The sequence below is a fragment of the Lingula anatina genome, chromosome 1, assembly GCF_051362555.1.
Source record: "Lingula anatina isolate TDL-2025a chromosome 1, LinAna3.0, whole genome shotgun sequence".
Classification (NCBI taxonomy): Eukaryota; Metazoa; Brachiopoda; class Lingulata; order Lingulida; family Lingulidae; genus Lingula; species Lingula anatina.
In genome coordinates this window covers 16,411,012-16,430,470 of record NC_141767.1, presented here as the reverse complement: position 1 = coordinate 16,430,470, position 19,459 = coordinate 16,411,012, and the positions used below count along the sequence as shown (strand labels likewise).

General features: G+C 37.7%; 1 protein-coding gene across 1 annotated transcript; it reads left to right on the top strand.

Moving 5' to 3' along the window:
* Positions 1–1,810: 1,810 nt before the first annotated feature.
* LOC106156759 (sodium-dependent proline transporter) lies at positions 1,811–18,050 on the top strand. The gene is made up of 13 exons (XM_013532174.3): positions 1,811–2,088; positions 8,079–8,210; positions 8,664–9,057; positions 9,375–9,507; positions 9,748–9,882; positions 10,215–10,318; positions 10,508–10,632; positions 14,227–14,339; positions 14,679–14,810; positions 15,116–15,215; positions 15,461–15,561; positions 15,986–16,156; positions 16,620–18,050. The coding sequence occupies exons 1-13, from the start codon at positions 1,863–1,865 to the stop codon at positions 16,773–16,775; spliced, it is 2,022 nt and encodes a 673-aa protein (XP_013387628.2). The 5' UTR covers positions 1,811–1,862; the 3' UTR covers positions 16,776–18,050.
* Positions 18,051–19,459: the final 1,409 nt, after the last annotated feature.

The following is a 19,459-nucleotide window of genomic DNA, read 5'->3' as shown; positions in this document are numbered from 1 at the left end:
TGATATATTTGTAAGCGAAAAACTAAGGCATAAGACGTACCATGGTATAAGATGTATCACGGTATTTAAAACAGGAGACGTAATGGAGAGGAAAAGGACGATATTCCATGAGTAAGCATTCCTGAAATACCAACAAAGAAAGTTCTCTTGTTTGCGCGGTGACTTCAAAAAAGGCGATTCTCGCCAACCTTACGTATCGGAATGGCCATCGGGATGACGACTGTGGCCCCTATTCTATTCAAACACAAAACAAGAGATAATGCATTTGTGAGCGCCTTTACTGCCAGATTCCCTCGTTAGGGTCAGATGACCGGACACAGGTTTGTTTCGCCCACCTTTCACATTTGATGTCTTTATGCCAGCTAAGGTTTCTAACCGGTAACCTTCACGTATTCTACGATACAATAAAGGTTTTCCTAGCTGGATTGACCAAAGATATGCAGGCCTTTTTGATTTGGTCGCCGGACAATGTACTAAGCCAAGGTAATTTAACAAACCGATCCTTTTCTCATTGGCTTCGAAACTTGATCGAATATGTCCAAGCTGTTGTTAATCACCGGATCGTATGATGCGTCACGCTGTATTCATTTTGTCACCTGTATCTGTTTATTGTCACCCGTCAGATGACAGGAATTCTGTACATATTTCAGTTAAAAATAGTCCAGCTACACAGAGAGACAAGATTCATATACTATATTGTATATTGTTTATTCTCAATGTTATGACTTCAATACCACTTGTGTGTGTGTGTATGGGGGGTTGTGTGTGTGTGTGTGTGTGTGGGGGGGGGGTTGTCCTGAATTTCGTGTATCAAAATAAATCTAGTTTTCTCATTGATACTTATAGTGATATGACCTGAATATTCTTGTTTAAAAATTAAAACTGTCATCTTAGAATAATTTGTGATACAGTGTTTTACAAGATTGAATAGTGAATGGATTATAAACATCACGGGTGAAGGATGGGACTACATGTAAGTCGCGCCAATGAAGTATCCCCTATAAGACAATAAATCTCATACTTGTACGTTCTGACATTTAATCTATATTTTCACCTAACATTTATTCTCTGTAAGAGATGAATTGATGTTTTTGCCATTTTGAAATGTAAGAAGATACAATAAGCTCAACATTTAAAAAACGTTCCGATTTATGAAATCGCCATCTATATACCAGTAGATGAGGTACATGTATGAACTTCTTACAAAAGTAAAAAAAAATCAGCTGTACCTGCTGAATGATCTGGTATGATTTGTCTTCTACAGACTGCAATCAGTATAAGTGAGCGGTATCATTACCCGGGTTTGAAGGAAAGAATATAAGAGGATTGAATTGCTGCTTGAATATGTGATACCCGGTTTTCTGCTGAACGCCTCTTCCTCTTTTGCCCGTCAAACAATGGTAGTAAAACTGAAATGAAATACTGTATCCACATACACATCTGTTTAATTACTTTTATTATCAACTCTTATTCATTTTGTTCTTTTTCCCGTTCATAAGAAAAAAGTATTAAAGAAAATATAATGACTCCTTTATAAACTACTACAGCAACCAAAGGCAATACATTTGTGTCATCTACAGACTGAGGCCCGGCGCATATTGCGAGCATTTAGCTGAGCTATTGGTATAACAAAGATTATGCTAAAATGTCGGTAAAGAGTCGACCTCATATGTAAACGGTAATATGTTTCGCCTTCTGTCCTCTAAGACAAAGAACTCTGGGGATTTTTTGCACACATGGTGAAGTACACACTTCGTGTGACAATTAGTTCAGCTGACAATTCATCGTGTGCGCCTGACTTTTGCGCTGCGGTTAAAGCGCCCAACACGTGTAAATCGCAGCATTCTGTGTCAGACACCCGAATGGCGCTAATGGAGAAGATCAGAAGGCTGCTCGTGCGACAAAAGTCCACAGAAAATGGTATAGCAAAGAAAACCCATGACGATGACAACAACTCCATCACCAGTTCGACGCCTAAGAGGGAAAAATGGACCCGGCAGTTCGATTTTATCATGTCAGGGATAGGGTATTGCGTCGGACTTGGAAATCTATACAGATTTCCCTATCTGTGCATGAGGAATGGGGGAGGTGAGTAGTCACTAGATGATCATCTGGGCGTAAAAACGGGGTTTAAGTTGTTGGTTATGTATGTTGGTTATGTTTAGTTACTTTACGAGTCGTGCAATGTATGCGACAATCAAGAGCATAATTTATGTCGAGGCGCAAAACTGACTTATCCCACGGCTGCCGCTAAGAACATTCTAAGATGAACACACCGAAAAAATACACATAAAAATACAGGCGAGCGTGAAAGCAAAATACAAGTGAAATTATCCTACTTTTTGGAAGCGGTGATCGTGGATAAATACTTTACGTAATAATGTTCCATTTCATTTTGAAAGGAATATTTTGTTTAAGTTTTTTTGTGTTTGCTCTAAAATTAAAGGGTGAGAAGGGTTAAATGATTTGAGTTCAGAGGTCATAAAACCTCTCAACTGATAGTGGAAATAAGTTTAAGGTGAAATAGGCCTTTCATTTTCCCATGAAATCTCCTGACTACACGTCAAGAATGTAAATAAATACTAAAGCACGCACCTACGCATAAACTCGCTCACGCAGTCACATGCACACACACGCACGCACCATCAACTTTCTCGCACGCATCCATGCACAAACACCAACAAACCCATGCATTCTATTATTAAAGGTGTATCTACCGAGTTTTGAAAACACCGTCGGGATCGTCTATAGAAGTACTGATATTGATACTGTGGAAAAGTACCTGGCCAGTTAGTAGTGACCAGTTCGTTATTTTTTTCTTTCTGATCGGGAGTGCGTTCAACTGGAGATGGACAGTTGATATTCTGTATAGTGGGATTAAGACTCATCGGCCTAGCAATCACCCCATGCTATTATGTTGAAATGACAGGGCCGTAAAAGCGCTGTCAACCTGTATAGTTACAGGTACTGTGGAAAAGTACTGGTCAGTCGAATATATATTCATTTATAAGCTACTTAATCATCATATTATCAGGATGCCTACGGCGTTTTGAAGGTTAATTCACAGCGTCTGTTCCTTGGCGTGTATTTCATGATGTTGAGGTTAGAAAGCGTGCTGTTTTATGGGTCTTATCCTACCTTTACTTATATCTCCATTATTTACTTCGTATTCGATTATAATACTTGTATTAACGCTATACGCAATATGGCTATCTATATTGGATATATGCGCTATTATTTTAATAAAGGCACTGTCACTAAAACTCAAAGATGATGGATGGCCCAACTGCCATACTTTGTTCGTAGTAGAAAAGGATGTAAGACTAAAAATAACGCATAAACACGCCGTACCTGTCAGCCCCATCCTCTAAGTGATGTGCTGGAACGCTTGTGTCTTTTAAAGAATCTAAAATCATTTGTAGCAGGATCAAAACCGGTTTATGTGGAAAATCCCCCCACGAGTCCCCGTGATGTAAAATAGGCCGTAAACGTACCACAGACCAATCCTTGGTCATTAACAAGGACAATGTGATTCTAATTAACCAAAGAGCTTAACAGAGGTCCCTTGTGTTCTGAGCAAATACATTAATTTGGTGTTGTTACATGTAGAATTGTTTTTCAATTTATCTGCATGGTGCACTATTTACAATTCACTGTTTCTATATGAAACAATCAAATATATACTGGTATCATATATTTAATATTCAACAGCTCTATAACAACTAATTAATTATGATATTCTGCGTGAGAAATATAGCGTCATTGTACATGTACTGCCTCTGCACTGTATAAAAACATTTTCGAGGCACTGAGACAGTTTGGTCGACCTAAACATATAAGAACAAACATTCTATCATCTATGTTTGAAAAGGCAATTTTTGAGAGTGGGGTGTGGGGCAATTTTCAGATTAGCAGATTTTCAGACCTTCTTGACCGACGTATCTAGAGTCTGAAAATAGTTTTTTGTCATGCCCTGCATTACTTAGTCCAATTTTTAGTCCGTTAAGTTATACATTTATAAGACTTGAGGGTTCCACAAAAATGGAGGCTATTACGCATAGGCCTATAGAATTATTGTAATTTTCTTGGTGGAGATACCACCAAAGTTCACCTTCTAGCTTCAAAATTTCAAAATTTTGTTAATAGCACCTTCCATCATTAGAAACATGAAAATCCTTAGTTAAACACACATATGTAGTTCAGTATCTTGAGGTCTAAACTTGTAAATACAATTTTAAGCACTGTTTAATATGTAAAATTTCAGGTGGACAAATAAGTTTCTATAACACACACACACACACTGTTTAAAATTATTTAATATTTAATAGTCCCCTCCAAGAAAATTATATTCCCAGGCATTAAAATAGGTACATTGTACAAGATAAATATTGCACTTTTCTTGCTTAAAATGTTATCAAAGTTCACCATTTTGCTTCAAATTTACTAAATTTTCTTGAGGGACATCACCCCAAACCCCCATTCACGTCAGCCTTCGGCTGACAGCGGGTGGGCTACGCCTACCTGTCGGGCCTTCGATCCAGTTTCTTTTGTGACCAGCTCCCCATTCGGTCCAGCAACTTATTTTACTAAGTGGTAACACAGTCAGAAGTTATATGTTTTTTTTTCTGATATTCAGTGCCCTATAATGTTGACTTCAGACCATTTAACATTGAAAACGCAACAATATCAGTAAAATTACAATGTTTCATTTGGATTGATCATCATTTATGAATTCTTTGATTAAAGTTATCAGATCATTTATTTACTTCATGCCCGCTTCCCACCGTTAAGTGACAAAATCACGCTATCAACGGTATTTAAGACAAACAGTAGACGGGGATATTTTCGATTGATATAATACCACAAAAAACATGTCCTAACTATTGTTGTTGTCACTGGCAGTCGGCCAAACGCAGAGAGCTTTACAAGTCCAGTAAACTATTCAGCTGCTTTAGTTGATTACATAATTAAAGGAAGGACATATGCCTAAGACTGGGTTCCCATACCTAAATCGATCTAACAAGATCGATCCATCTCTAAGGGGTTTCTTGCTAAATTGCATTCAGCTTAAGCGGCTTAGATGTCTGGCACGCCTACTGAAGCTGCTAAACGATAGTTAATAACACCCAAAAAGCTTCAGTAGGCGTGTCAGACATCTTAGCCTCTTAACTTGATTGCAATTTAGCGAGAATCCCCTTGGAGATAAATTGATCCACAGTTATCACGGCAGGGTCTGGGAATGGCCCCTAAGGTTTTTCTAAAATGCATGTCATTTATGAAACCAAGGTCCCATTTAACATGTTGCGTGGGAAAATTCACCAGGTTTTTCTGATGCTGACATTTGCTGGTTGCATATATACATGCAAAAGCCACTGAACGGAAAGCCTAGTTTGTGGCGCACTTGCTACTTAGTAGGCACAAAACACTCATGTTTTGACAGTTTTGACCTAGAGGAGTGTGACTGAGTCTGGTGACATTTTCCTTTTCTGTTTACACTTAGGTACTGAAAATAAAATGTCTGCTTTTATAAATCAGCTATTGTTTATTATGATATGCGGATATGTTTCATATGTGGAGTGATAATTGACCCAGAGATTCTAATATGATAGGGGTCTGTATGAAGTATATGCTTTGCACAGATGGACGAACCATGTGCATCAAAATTGGTCGTCACTAGTTTAAGTCTTAATTAAGCCGCTTGGTGAATAAATTATTCAGTGGTTCAGTGGTCTTAGGTGCAGCTACCAGTCCGTAGAATGACCCATTCCCTATATCATTTAGAAACCTTGGCGGTTTTGTGCAGAGAGACCAATATCACTGACACATTTAAATTGTGTTATTTGCCACATTGTTATTATTGTTAAAATTATTAGGATAGTGAGTTTATTTAATAAAAGCGGCCTTGTTTGGCCAAATCACGAACACCCGATAGTCTTTGTTGCATTCTCTTTTGCTATGAACGGGAATATGCAAGTTTGTGATGCACTGGGATGGAGGAGACATAAATTGTGTTGCCGGGTAATGTGTTGTGGACGTGAACCGGTGTTATGGGAATGGAAGTTCGCTTCCCATTACTTTGTACAGGTGACATTCGTCCCATATACTATACTAACCCCAATACTTCAACTAACCCTAACCTATACAAATAGATGGGGCCCTGGACTTTCATTCCTAGGACTTCTATCCTGTTACACAGGTGTGGGTCGATCTAAACAAAAGTTCTTCGCCTAAACTAGAATCCAAGATGGATCCTAGATCTTGAGTGAATTTCCTAGCTATGGTTTTTTCAGAGTCCCAGTCCAGTAGTCCACATTAAGCAGAATGGCGTGTGTACGTGGGCACGACTGTCAAGATTTTCAACTCCTGCCACTTATCTTCGGAAAATGAATGATCTACCTGTACATACATGAAGCAGGCTATCATACAAATATGATTTTGTCATATTTATGACAAATAAGGGAGGTACCTGGCAGTTGGTTGACATGCGTGTTTCGGCACGTGATTTACATAAGCTTTATTTTTCACAACACTTTATTAAATCGTGTAGCACGCTGCTTATTTGCGTTTCTGTCCGTGCTTGGATGATTCTGAGTGGAAAGGTATGAATATTATAGTCAGTCGATGCCATGGTGACAGTTGATGGAGTTCAGTGATCGGATATGAAAAACTTGTAGTTGTCAATCCGTGCCCATGCTTCCTGGCTTCTTTTCAACGCCAGTTCATTTGCCAAACAAATTTTGAAGAAGATATTTCAGTACAATTCAACAAAGTGCACTTACATATCCTGGCCAGGTTTTTTAACTGACTAGTCTCTTAATTGGTGCCATTTGATTTCTGACGATTTTAAGTCAGTTGAAGAAACCTTCACTACTGACCAATTGCAAAAAATAAAAAGAAAATATGTTTGTTGCTTGTGGTTTATCCTTAAAGGACCATTTCGGCCAACGTGAGCAATATTCGGACATGGATCTGTGAATCTCATCTTCATATATTATCTAAAACACAAGCTTGGCAAAACCTGTAACAAAACCAGTCACAAATTCATCCAAACTCCTGCCAGTATCAAAACTACACGTACGCTTAACACAATCTAAAATGCGACAATTTTCCCACAATAATTATCAGTCTTAAACATAGCCTTTTCAAAGGATGTTATTTTTATGCCGAAAGACAGGAAGCATTTCCAAAACAATCAGAAGTATGCTTCACAACCGAAGCCACAAAGAGGCTTTCTGGTTGACACCTTATATGTACGAGCTATTTTAAAAAATTGACCAATAAAAAGCGTTAATAATTGAGGCTTTAGGTTTTGAACATTCGATGGTTGTAATTCGAACATTTTTTCTCTTTTTTATAAATTGGATCCTGAACATGTTTGGCACAGTATTGCTCTCATTTTAACAGCATTTATTGTGTCCTACATGTACATGTATGAAGTTGATAGGCATATTTCCACACCTGAAATACACTTGCGATGTTTTGAAGACATCCATCTTGTGAAATCTCTAAGGTCGGTGCATGAACTTAAGACACACTGACACACATACTTTTTTGTGGTGTGTTGTTTACCAGATTAACCAGTTTACTTAGTTACTTAGCATCTTATCATGTCAATCCCCATATCGACGTATGTGTCAAAACGTTGAACTTCACAGTTGAGTTATACTACTACATATAAACAATAATTACAGAAGGTCGTTGCTTTAAAAACACATGAGCAAAGTTATAATACGTAAATGTTAATAGAAGTACTCATTTTCTTAACGTGCGCAGAGCCAAAACGAGAAATGTCGTAATAGGTCAATTTTAAGTCGTATTCTGCGCTTTGTAAATCAAATTTGGGATACACAAATATGTGAATATCAATGTTAATTCGTATAAATGACCTTCGTCTTTAACATAATTGATATCTACGGGCTGAGCTACCAGCTGTAAGAGGTATGAATCAGAATGAAGTAAGGTAAAGCAATGGGAATAAGAATTCAAGCGTCATTCTTAATGTAATAAACGATAAAAATTTACACAATGACAATGACAGTATGAACGTAAACATGGCGATGATACTCTTTTCTCCTCAGGTGCGTTCCTGCTCCCTTATTTTGTGTGCCTGTTTACTTGCGCCATCCCACTCTATTACCTGGAAGTGGCTCTGGCACAATATTCCTCTAGCAGTCCACTCACATTTTGGAGACTAAGTCCTTTATTCAAAGGTACGTAAATGTACTAGTAACCGTTCTTAATCGCCACGTCAAAGGCTAATTTTACTTTCAAGTTTCGGGAACTACATGTAACTGTCAGAGAAGCGTAGCCTATATGTGTGAGCATAAATGGCCTGATGGTTGGTGCATGCTGATACCAGACCTGATACAAGAGGTTCGTTCTTTAAAACACAGGAGGGTTTTTATTACTCGTCCATCAGTGTGATAAAGCAGTTCCGGTCTATCGGTGTAGAAAATCGACCGAGTTATACGACTACCTGCATCGCGTGGCTGTAGAGTAACCTACTCTTCTGAAAAAAAAGAGTCAGGTTAAAGAAATAGTTAAAATAAATCCTAAAAGCATACATTTTCACAAGCCCGTTTGTGAAATTTAAGGGCCACTCCAAGTGAACAATCAAATACAATTAATTGATGGACCAGTTTCCTTGAAATCTCCCATTGCAGGTCTAGGCTATGGCATGATATTCGTGTCTGGTATAACCTGTATCTACTACAACGTCATCATGGCGTGGGTACTGTATTTCCTCGGGATGTCGTTCGCCGCCGAGGTCCCGTGGGGAAACTGTGGGAACGAGTGGAACTCTGACTGCTGCCTCTCCTCTGTTGACGCCGGTCAAATTCGCAGCAATTCCACCGGCAGCAATTCTAGCATGCCTCTGAACAGCAGTGCCGTTTTCACCTACAGTGACTTCGGGACGATGTCGGGGGACAACAGATCCTTGGCGGAGGTAGTGTTCGGGACTGCGAACCAGAGCAGTGGTGGTTTGGTTGGTTTGACTCAAGGCTCTCTAATCCCTGGCTGTAATACTACCACCAGCCCAGCTGAGGAATTCTGGCAGTGAGTACAATACAACATAGGTCTGTTTTAGTATGATAGTTCTGGGCCTATTTGTCACGATTGTAAGGATTGATGATATAGAAGTAGTGTGTGGATAGAAAAAAATTCCAATGTGAAGATCTCACGGTAACGTCAACCAATGAAACGACAAAGCTTATTCGTCAAATGTTTCCAACCAAGGCGCCAAATGTGAGGATTAGATCCACGACTTCCAGTGCAATTTCAATTAAAGTGACTTTGATATAAAATAATAATGTCGCCCTGTAGAAACGTAGCCAATATTGTCACCAACTGTTAATACGTCATTTGTTACCTAGGTCTATGGTACTTGGAATGTCGTCTGGTATAGAGGATCTGGGGACCATTCGTTGGCAGCTGTTGGTATGCCTAACAGTGGCCTGGCTCATAACTTTCCTGTGTTTAAGCAAAGGCGTCAAGTCAACTGGAGTAGTAAGTAATTTTTTTTCTTAGTCAACTGAAGCAGCAAATGTCACTTGATATTCTTGACTATAAAAAGTGGAAATCTGTAGTTGGCATCATGGACCAAAAATTGGCAAAACGGTATTGGTTTATCATGATACGCTGAGATTTTAGATAAATGCAGATAATTATCTTTGTTGTCTTGTGTGCTTACGATTGTACTGATCACATCTGTTAAATCATGCTAATTTTACTTTAAATATTTTACAGGTTGTATATTTTACAGCAACACTGCCGTATATTTGCCTCACCATACTGATGGTGCGGGGAGCTACACTGCCCGGATCTTTGGAGGGTGTAAAGTTTTACCTTGTTCCTAATTTCACAAAGATTGCCGAATTTAAGGTAAAATTCTGTTGATCATCGCTGTTTTATTGGATCTGTTCTTTTGCTATGATATCCCCTCCTCCATCGGCGTTGCAGAATGTCGCATAATTACTGGTAAATTAGCGTTTTCATTACCAATTTCGATTGAAGACGGGGGAAGGGGGGGTATCAAAAAGGTTGCTATGGTAGATACTCCCTGTCCTCCATTACCGTTGCAGAATGTCACTTACTGGTAAATTAGCGTTCTCATTACCAATTTCAATTGAAAGGGGGGAATCAAAAAGTCTTTTAAACAAATGAGGTGTGAACAGATGACCGGTTACACCAAATACAAAAAGCGAATATTACAGGTGTGGTGCGAAGCGGGCCTACAAGTGTTCTTCTCTCTCGGAGCCGGTTGGGGAGGTCCAATCATTATGGCCGGCTACAACAATTTCCATAACAACATCAAAAGGTCAGTGTGATTTGTGTACGGATTGCTTAACCTTTTTTAAATAAAAGACAAACGAGTGCTCAACGTACTGGCAACATGCAAAAAAATATTCTCAATATATCAGTAAGTCAATAAAATCGCGTTCATGAATACTACTGCAGATTCACTGCATACAAGTTATAGGTCATATGTGCATACCTTGTGTTTCAGAGATGCTTTGCTCATCCCCATTGTGAACGGTTTGTCTAGTGTATATGGTGGCTTTGTCATCTTCTCCGTGATTGGGCACATGGCGCACGTGGCTCAGCTACCTGTCGATAAGGTGGTCAAATCAGGTTTGTTGTTACACTTTAAGATATCAGCAAAGTGTCTGCAACCCTTTTACCCAGGGTCTTATTAATGGATTACTACAGGTTATCGAAGTTTGCTGAAAGGGCTTCTTCTGATAGTCCGGCGCTTCAATGTTCTGAGAGGGTTAACAAAATGAAATTGATTTCTTTCGTATTGGAGAATAAAATTTAATGGCAGATCCAGGGAAACACAGTGCCTCCCCCCCTTCGCTTCGGAGGTACCTTCTTGTCCCCCTTCTCTCTCCCCATTTTTTAAATAACAAACGAAGCAAAAAAATCGTACAAGTTATTCATTCCTGTGCCTTGCATATATTGGCACAATTGTCTTTAATCATTTTTCATTTACCCCTGCCCTGCGTCCTCCCCTCCACAATGCTGTATACTGTATCTGCCGGTAAAATCATTTTTATTCTGGTTACGCACCAAGTTTGTCGTCGGAACAAGACCTCGCCGGGCTATCAACTTCAAAGAAAAAAAAACGCATGGTTTTATTCAAATTATTAGGCCCAGGCCTGTGATAATATGAATCCAAAGACGAAGGTACTAGATCAACCGCGTAGAAGAGTTTTGGTACGACTTGTGACCTCCCCCCGTCATGACCAATGATCGATTTATCCTCCACTATGTGAACATCTATTACTCAGCAGAGTTCAATTTCATCATCGAGAAAGGTTTTCAACAATAAATCAGCACTGTCACGATGAGTCACGCTTGCACTCGTCACTCTTCATTGACAATCTAACATTGATTACCATATTAAATTGTCTTATATCTTCCAACATTTCTGCATATTAGTAGTTTTTACACATTTATCATCAACCAGAGGCTAAACGTAACTGTTTTGTGGTAATGAACTTGAATAGGCTTGATATAATTAAATTAAATTAAATGCACTTTTATATGCCATACTTTTGTATCCAGTGGGCGGAATCTACAGTCTTAAGGCTTGCACTGCTGCCGCTGGCAATAAAAACAATACGACAAGCGTCTGTGTCAGCCCCAGTGTGAGAGCAAGGTACACCAATACGCGACAAAGGATGCTATTTCATCAATTAATTAATTAAGTAATTTATTGTACCACCAGTTTGTGACTGGGTGGTACTCTGAATTTTATAAGATGAGGCCGAGCTTCATGTGGGTACTTAGACCCGAGGACCGTAAATCATTTAAACGATTTCAAGTGTTTTTGATACAAACAGGGGGAAACTTTCGCAATGTAATTTGCGGTTATCGTGGTTGATGATACAAACAGGGGGAAACTTTCGCAATGTAATTTGCGGTTATCGTGGTTGACGTCCGACATGTACCTTGCGATTGAAATTACTGGCCGCTAGGCAAGTTACAGCACACAAGCTACAGGCTCTTTGCTGTAAAAGTACTTGGCGGTCATCTGGGGCCAATATCATATTTCTTATTTTAAGGACAAAATATTTTGCTTTCTGCTTTTACCTTTGATTAATATTTGAAGGTCCTCAAAATTGGCGTATTATGTTTGTGTTACAAAAAAAGGAGAAAATGTATGTTTTATTTCTTAAGTCATTTTATATTTTAGAACTAAAACTAAAGAAAGATCCTTGAATTAAAGTAAACCTCAATTCTAGTCTTAAAATCAGAACCACCTTTCAGCTCAACTATGTAAATGTGCATTTTCCTGCGAAAATGAGGGATACGTCAACCATGATGGCGGCAAAGTAACGTTCTTTGTAAACATAGAGACAAAAGTTGAGCATAATTTTTTTTTTATTATTAGTTTATTATGAGTTTTGAAACTTAAACAACTTGAGCGCTCAATATTTTTGGTACATTTATGCGTCTAGTGCTGGAGTGCAGTTACATGTCACGGTCATGAACAAGAATGTCAGAACACTAGTTAATTTTTGAGGTGTTGTCGCTTTGCGGTGACAAACCAAGGAGGAAATATTCCTTAATGGGTCTAAACAGATAAACACCAGTAATTTCGCATTGGCATTCAAATTTTCCAACATCAAAAATATGCGTAAATTGTGTTTTCAACAACGATGCCATAATTTTCTTTTAACAATTGAGGCACTATGTTTTGACCTAACTTACGTGAAGTCGATTATATATATATATATATATATATATATATATATATATAATCAGTGCGACGACGCTTATAAACAATGAGATTATATCTTGTGAAACACAAATATGAGCACAAAATGTCGATTTGCTTAACTTTCGTCTCTACGTTTGTTGAGATCATCTTTCATCGCATGATACACATAGAAAGCTTATGAACCTCTTTGAAATCCTGTAAAAAGCCTTAATTTGCCATTCAATGTGCAAGTAGTTGTATGCCTTGACATATGTAGTATGCTTGCAATTATAAGGATTGGATATCTCTGTTATTAATAAAATATAGTAGAGATGTTGAGCTTAGTTATGCCCCGATTTAAGTGACTTTTTGTGAGCATAATCTCAGCACCTCTATTATTTTTTATGACCACATTTGTGAAAAATGCCAAGATATATAGTTTTAAGTGCACTTTGTTTAAGAGAAGCAAAATATCAGCATTATGTACCTTCCCATTTGGCTTCAACCTCTTTGAAGATTGTTTGCTATTGAGGTTACGTGTTAAGAATTCAAATATGATTTTGCTTTGCAAAATTGAATATTTTTGTAGTATCAAAAAGCTTGTTCTACATCTCTTTCTACAAAATAATACTTCAAATACATGAACATTTATAGAACGCTAGTGTATCTAATTTGGGTATTAACCAAGTTGTCATGATTTTAGAAAATTCATGCATTATCGACAGGTATTGCAGCTATTTTATGCCTAAACCAAAACTGTTTTACATTTTAGATATCTTATTGCCTTCAATTTCATCTTCTCATACATCTACGTTCACAGCTGAAAATGGTTAATATTGTGCCACTTTCAAGCACAAATCCGGCTGGTGGTACGTACCTGGGAGGCGGTCCCCTGCCTCGCTGAATCTTAAGTGTGAATTAATGTGTAGTTTAGTCAGTTTACCTTATTAATAACGTAAAAAGAGTGTTTTGCTATTGCTTTTGCTTTATCTGCACATGTTTATTATCTCTGATAAGTGTTTCCCTAGCGCAAATACACATTTGCCTTCTTGTTGCACGTTAGTGCGTGTAACAGTCTAGTGTACTGCGTTAGGTGATATTTCTCAAACCCAAAAGCTAGTTTAAGTTCCTTATTCCCACGGCATATTTAAAAAAATTAGGCTTAGGATCTCCACTATGATCACGTTTTTACGTTATGTATATACCTTATTACTTTATAGGATTTAGGAAAAAAAAGTGATAGAGAATAATTTCGCTAATATTGTCTAATCTTTATACAAAACTGCCATTCAAAAGTTTTTACAGTTATATACCTTTTTCTTTTTCTTTCTTTCTTTTTTTTTTTTTTTTTGTGCTGAAATTATTTTTTCTAGAATACCTTAAATAACATAACGGTGTTTCGGTTATAGGCATAAAACTAGCGAAACTTAACTAAGAACACTATCTGCAAGCAAATGCAATTGTGTTTAGGAATCAATGCAAGTTATTGTACAGACATAATCTGTTCCATCTGGTTGTAGGACCCGGTCTTGCTTTTATAGCCTACCCAGAGGCTATAGCTCTGATGCCATTGTCGCCACTGTGGGCAATTTTGTTCTTCATGATGCTACTGACACTAGGACTTGATTCACAGGCAAGTATTACGACATTCATTTGCCATACTTTCAGTAGAATCTAATATGAAAATGATTGGAAAAAGAATGTGCTATTTGATCGTGGATTGGGTTAGAAATTTCTAGAAATACAGTATGCATTGGCCTACAGACGGTTTTAAGAGATAGGAAGGTTCCCCCCCCCCCCCCCCCCCCCCCCCCCCCCCCCCCCCCCCCCGTTTTTCAGAATTCCTGCTGAACAAAGTACAAAGTGTTGATACTGTAGCGTTGTTTGGCGTCTATGTACCAGTTTATGTAACTGTTTATGTATATGTATATGTATATGCATATGTGCTACAAGTATCAGCTTTTTATTACAGTTTGTAACTCTGGAAACCCTGACTGGGAGCGTTATTGACGAATTTCCAGAACTTCTAAGGAAACGAAGAACTCTTTTTACATTCGTGGTCTGCGCCCTCATGTATTTTATCGGATTCCCATTGGTAACCAATGTAAGTGTTTGGATATCGTCATTTCCAATATTAATTAATAAATACCTATATTTGAACATTTACCACCTTAAGCTTACTGTAGCAGTCTTTCGGGAAATGAGAAAGTTATTTTCAAATCGACTGGAAATCTCATATACATTTTTTTTGTTTGTTTTTGAGTGATGCTTCGAGTTCTTTCATCATTGCTTTGAAACTAATTAAGCTCATCTCACTGTTATTCAAATATCATCTCTCTCTCTCTCTCTCTCTCTCTCTCTCTCTCGATCAGGACACTCAGATAAATACCAATATATGTCTTCTTCTAGGGAGGAATTTACGTGTTCCAGTTCATGGATTGGTATTGTGCGGCCATTGCTATCGTCATCATTGCCATATTTGAGTCAGTGGTTCTGGCCTATATCTATGGTAAGTATATCTTTCTTATGTACAAATGTACGATACATATCCCAGCACTGGTTGTGTTTTTATTTATTTATTTATTTTATTTATTTATTATTTTTTTTTTTTTGTGAAGACGTATCATTTTGTACTTGATGTTATAGACAGCTAGGTATAATATTTGTAAATGTTTATCTTTATAATTGATTTGACTTAGCTGATTCTACCTTGTCTTCAAATGTCCGATACAATTGTAAAAAATTCTATTTTAGGTGTTAGAAGGATCTGTGAGGATATTGAACAGATGGTGGGACAACCTACGTTTATTCTCTGGAAAATCTGTTGGTGGGCTGTCACCCCCGGTTTGTTGATGGTTAGTTGATTTTTAATTTCTATTTTTATCTATAGGCCCTATTCATTTATCAATTTGTAAATATCAAACAATATTAATGCCATTTTAAGTAAATACCATAGTACGTTTGATTTTTTAGACTTTTAAAAAACGTACATATAACTAAATATGTTCACAGTTCTTCATACATGCACTGTATACAGCAGGTTTTCATTCACGTGTTTTGAATGTTGGCCGTATTACTGTGGAACAGGTATTTATTTTCCAGGCTGCTTTTTCCTTCACATAACACTTTCAAACCATTAATAAATGATAACTTTTATTGATACAGTTTATGCCAAAACAAATTTAAATACCCAGACTACATGACTTTATTAATCGATTGCCCACATATACAATAAGAAGATTTTATTTCAATTTTGATAATAAGTCTGCATCATTTTAGCTCCTGCTGGTGTTCACATTGTTCAACTATAAAGCTCCCACCTACGGTAGCTACCAGTATCCAGATTGGGCAGAGCCTCTTGGGTGGACGGTTGCAGTCATCCCTCTCATCCCGATTCCAGCAATTGCCGCCTGGAGACTTTACCAGAGCAAGGAGGAAAACTTGAAAATGGTAGGCGAGATATCGATTGCGTGTGCGTTCTGCAGTGGATTTTTGAGAATGGAAAAATTTCTCACGCAGTTGGTTTCTAGTTTTAGTTATGTGAAGCGTGCAGAGAATCATTAGATTGACATGATTTGTGTCAGTTCATACATAGGGTTACAATTGCGTCGCGTTCTGACTTCCATTGCGAAAAATGCAAATCGATTTTAGTAGTGCCTATGTCAAGTTCAGGAAAAAAAAGTACATTAACCTGTTCAACTTTATTACCCTTCTAACTTCCAGAAAATAAATTGCACACAACTTTAAATCACTAATAAAACTGTTCTTAAACAAAGGAACAATTAAAGCTGATGGTGTAGGAAAGAATGCATTATATATCTGAAGTAATTTATTTTTGCAAGTTTTGACGAATGGGTCTTGTATAGATAAAGCAACGAATAATTCAACCTTAAAACAATGACGGCTTTTTCAGCGTTTCATGAGGTTACTTCAACCGAGTTTGGACTGGCATCCACAGGAGCGTGAGCACAGACGAGTTCAGGTCAACGGAAACTGTGTCACGTACACGGCGCCAGAAGACAGCATACGCTTACCAGACGAGAAAAAAGAAATTAACGGTGTTGTCTGAGAATGACGGATATATGTTTGCGGGGACATCTCTCCTTAACGTTACAGTATGGTTGAAATCCGTGCAGCTCATTCCTTATTTCAGTTACACGGACTGCAGAGTGAGAATGAGTGAGCCAAAATAAGGATTGATAACCGGAACGCTTTGCGGTTCGGAGTGGGGTTTTCTGCTGGTATGGCCGTTCATCACAGAATTTGACATATCATTTAAGCCATTTGTAATACATAACGCGAGCTAACTCATTACTGTGCTTCCATTTGTGGAGGCTCTCTCATATTTACTTTTTTTTTTGCTATCTGCACAGATTTCGCTTTTAGTATACGATTACAACAAGGCATTAAACCTAATAGAGCAATATAGTGTGCAACTTAAGATTTTTATCGAAATCGCTAGGCAGAAATGGTAATTCTGAAATATGAGAGAGCCTCCTTAATACGGAATGCATCCCCAATGATTCGATCTTTATAAATCGTCATACCGCATAAATCGACCCTTATATTCTTCATATTCATCACTTATTGTAAAGTAAACGGTGTTCATATTTTCAAATTAGCATAAGTGAATATCTGTTTCCATCTAAATGAAAACAAAAATAATTTGTTCTGAGATAGATTTTAGCAAAAAAAAATCTAAATTGCATATTGCTATTCTTATTTTAAAAATCGTCAAAAATCTACAGTAAAAAGTTTTAATGTTGAAAAAGTTTTGGAGACGTTATTCTCAAAAAAAAAAAAAGAATAATAATAATAATAAAATAGAAGAAAAAGAAAAGAAAACAGTAAGAAAAAACGGCATTCCAAACTCAGTGCACTTTTATGAAGTCGTTGATGTATAACCATTGATCTGCCATCTCACCACACTTTCGCCTCATAGTCAGTGAATGTGTTGATGAGAGAGATGCGATGGACAACTAACGCAATATTCCTCTCGCGAACAGGACCAAGATCGCATTCAGAATAGAGGACTAACAGATCCGCGGATTAAATATAGCCGACCTGCTTGAATGCTTGTTGCGTAATCCCCGCGGGGAAACTATTCAGTGTCTTTTTAATGGGTCGCCATATTTGATCCGCTGTCCTGTTAGTCCGCTGTTCTGAATGCGCTTCAAGGGACGTTCATCTTATTAGGAGACTTAATACGTTAACGGATTTGCACCCATGTTTAATCTTTGTTATGCCACATGTCTGATAAAAATCTATATTCAGAAATAAAATTGGAGAAAACGTTAACAGCGCAGAGTTGAAAACTCTACGCATTAACGTGTATTCGACACAATTTCTGCTGTTTGTGTTTTATCTGTTATCATTTGAATAAATCTTTCTCTATTGAGAGGTATAAAATGGGCTTCTCTAAGAGAATCAAATAAGTGGAGGGAATGGAGGGGCATAGAGATAAAGCAGAGATGCTGTGTATTCTTATTTGCCCAATGCTCCCATACAAATGCAGTTTTATCTTAAAATTTACTCATCCAATAAAAATATAAATTTCAGAAATAGTTTTCCTTTGTGGGCTAAGAATTCAAATATACAACTAAGCATAATAAAGTAGTAATCAATTAAGCTAAAAGGTGGAATAAATATTTGGTACTGCATATGGATAAAAACTACGTGTACTTAAAAACTATTTACTCTACTTATGCTTGGATTAAAATTACGTGTACTTTAAAACTGTATCCTCTACTTTTGCTTGTTGTATTCTTGGTAGGAATACAACAATAAAAGAATATACCTGGATGGTGAGACCCCCCTCGTAATTTGTTTTGTTGTGTTCTCCATTCTGTCTTTTATGATATACAATCCAATTGTGAGTTTTTCCGTCCCTCCACTGTAGCCCTGACATACAAGGTGCTAATACCAAAGGCAAGACCGTTCTTAATTACACAGCTGGGAAAGCTTATTAAAACTCTCTCATTGTCTATGTCATGAAAGTCATTTTTTTCATAACAGTGTAAAAACAGAACTATAACTCATTAAACCCTAATGTAAAAATGAAACCCTGTGACGACCCGATATGTCCGACAGGCCAGATATGTCTGGCCTGTCGGACACATCTGGCTCTTTTTTGTCGGACATATCTGGCCTTCTCTGGTCGTAGGGCATATCTGGCCTGTCGGACATATCGGGTTGTCACAAACCCTAGCATACGAGTTTTATTGTATAGGCCCAGCAGCGCAGTGTGCAAATATCAGTTAATCAGTTGATTTGTCCTCGACATTCCTGTTTGAACGATAAGCAAATTTAATATGATCCACAGACTTAGACACTATTCCCTTTGATTAAACTCAAAACCACATTTTCTAAGAATTTTATCCGCAGAGGAGTTAAACGCAGCGGGTCTACATCTAAGATCGTTCAAAGTCTCTACAAACGTAATAGGTGAAAAAACAGCATTATGTGACTCTCTAATAGATTCATAATGAATACGTTCTAAAGGGCACCTGAAGGGCACCCCCTTTTTTGTAAGAAATAAAAGAGACCACATATAGATTCACCAATAACTGGAGTACAGTATGATGTTTCATGGCTCTTCTCGACGACGCACTATCTTAATTTTTTGAAGGCCTCTCTGTGCCTTCTGTTTGACCATTGGACTAAATTCTTGAGAAGCATTTACCGGAATGTTGCTGATACGATATTCACAGAAGCAAAAGTAGAGTTTCTGCCTGAATGTGATATTTAATTCGC

Bases quoted from the DNA above. Each gene is read 5' to 3' on its own strand.
- LOC106156759 (XM_013532174.3), top strand. From the start codon at position 1,863: ATGGCGCTAATGGAGAAGATCAGAAGGCTGCTCGTGCGACAAAAGTCC. The intron at 10,319-10,507 runs GTCAGTGTGATT...CTTGTGTTTCAG, and splicing joins TTCCATAACAACATCAAAAG to AGATGCTTTGCTCATCCCCA. The intron at 10,633-14,226 runs GTTTGTTGTTAC...ATCTGGTTGTAG, and splicing joins CGATAAGGTGGTCAAATCAG to GACCCGGTCTTGCTTTTATA.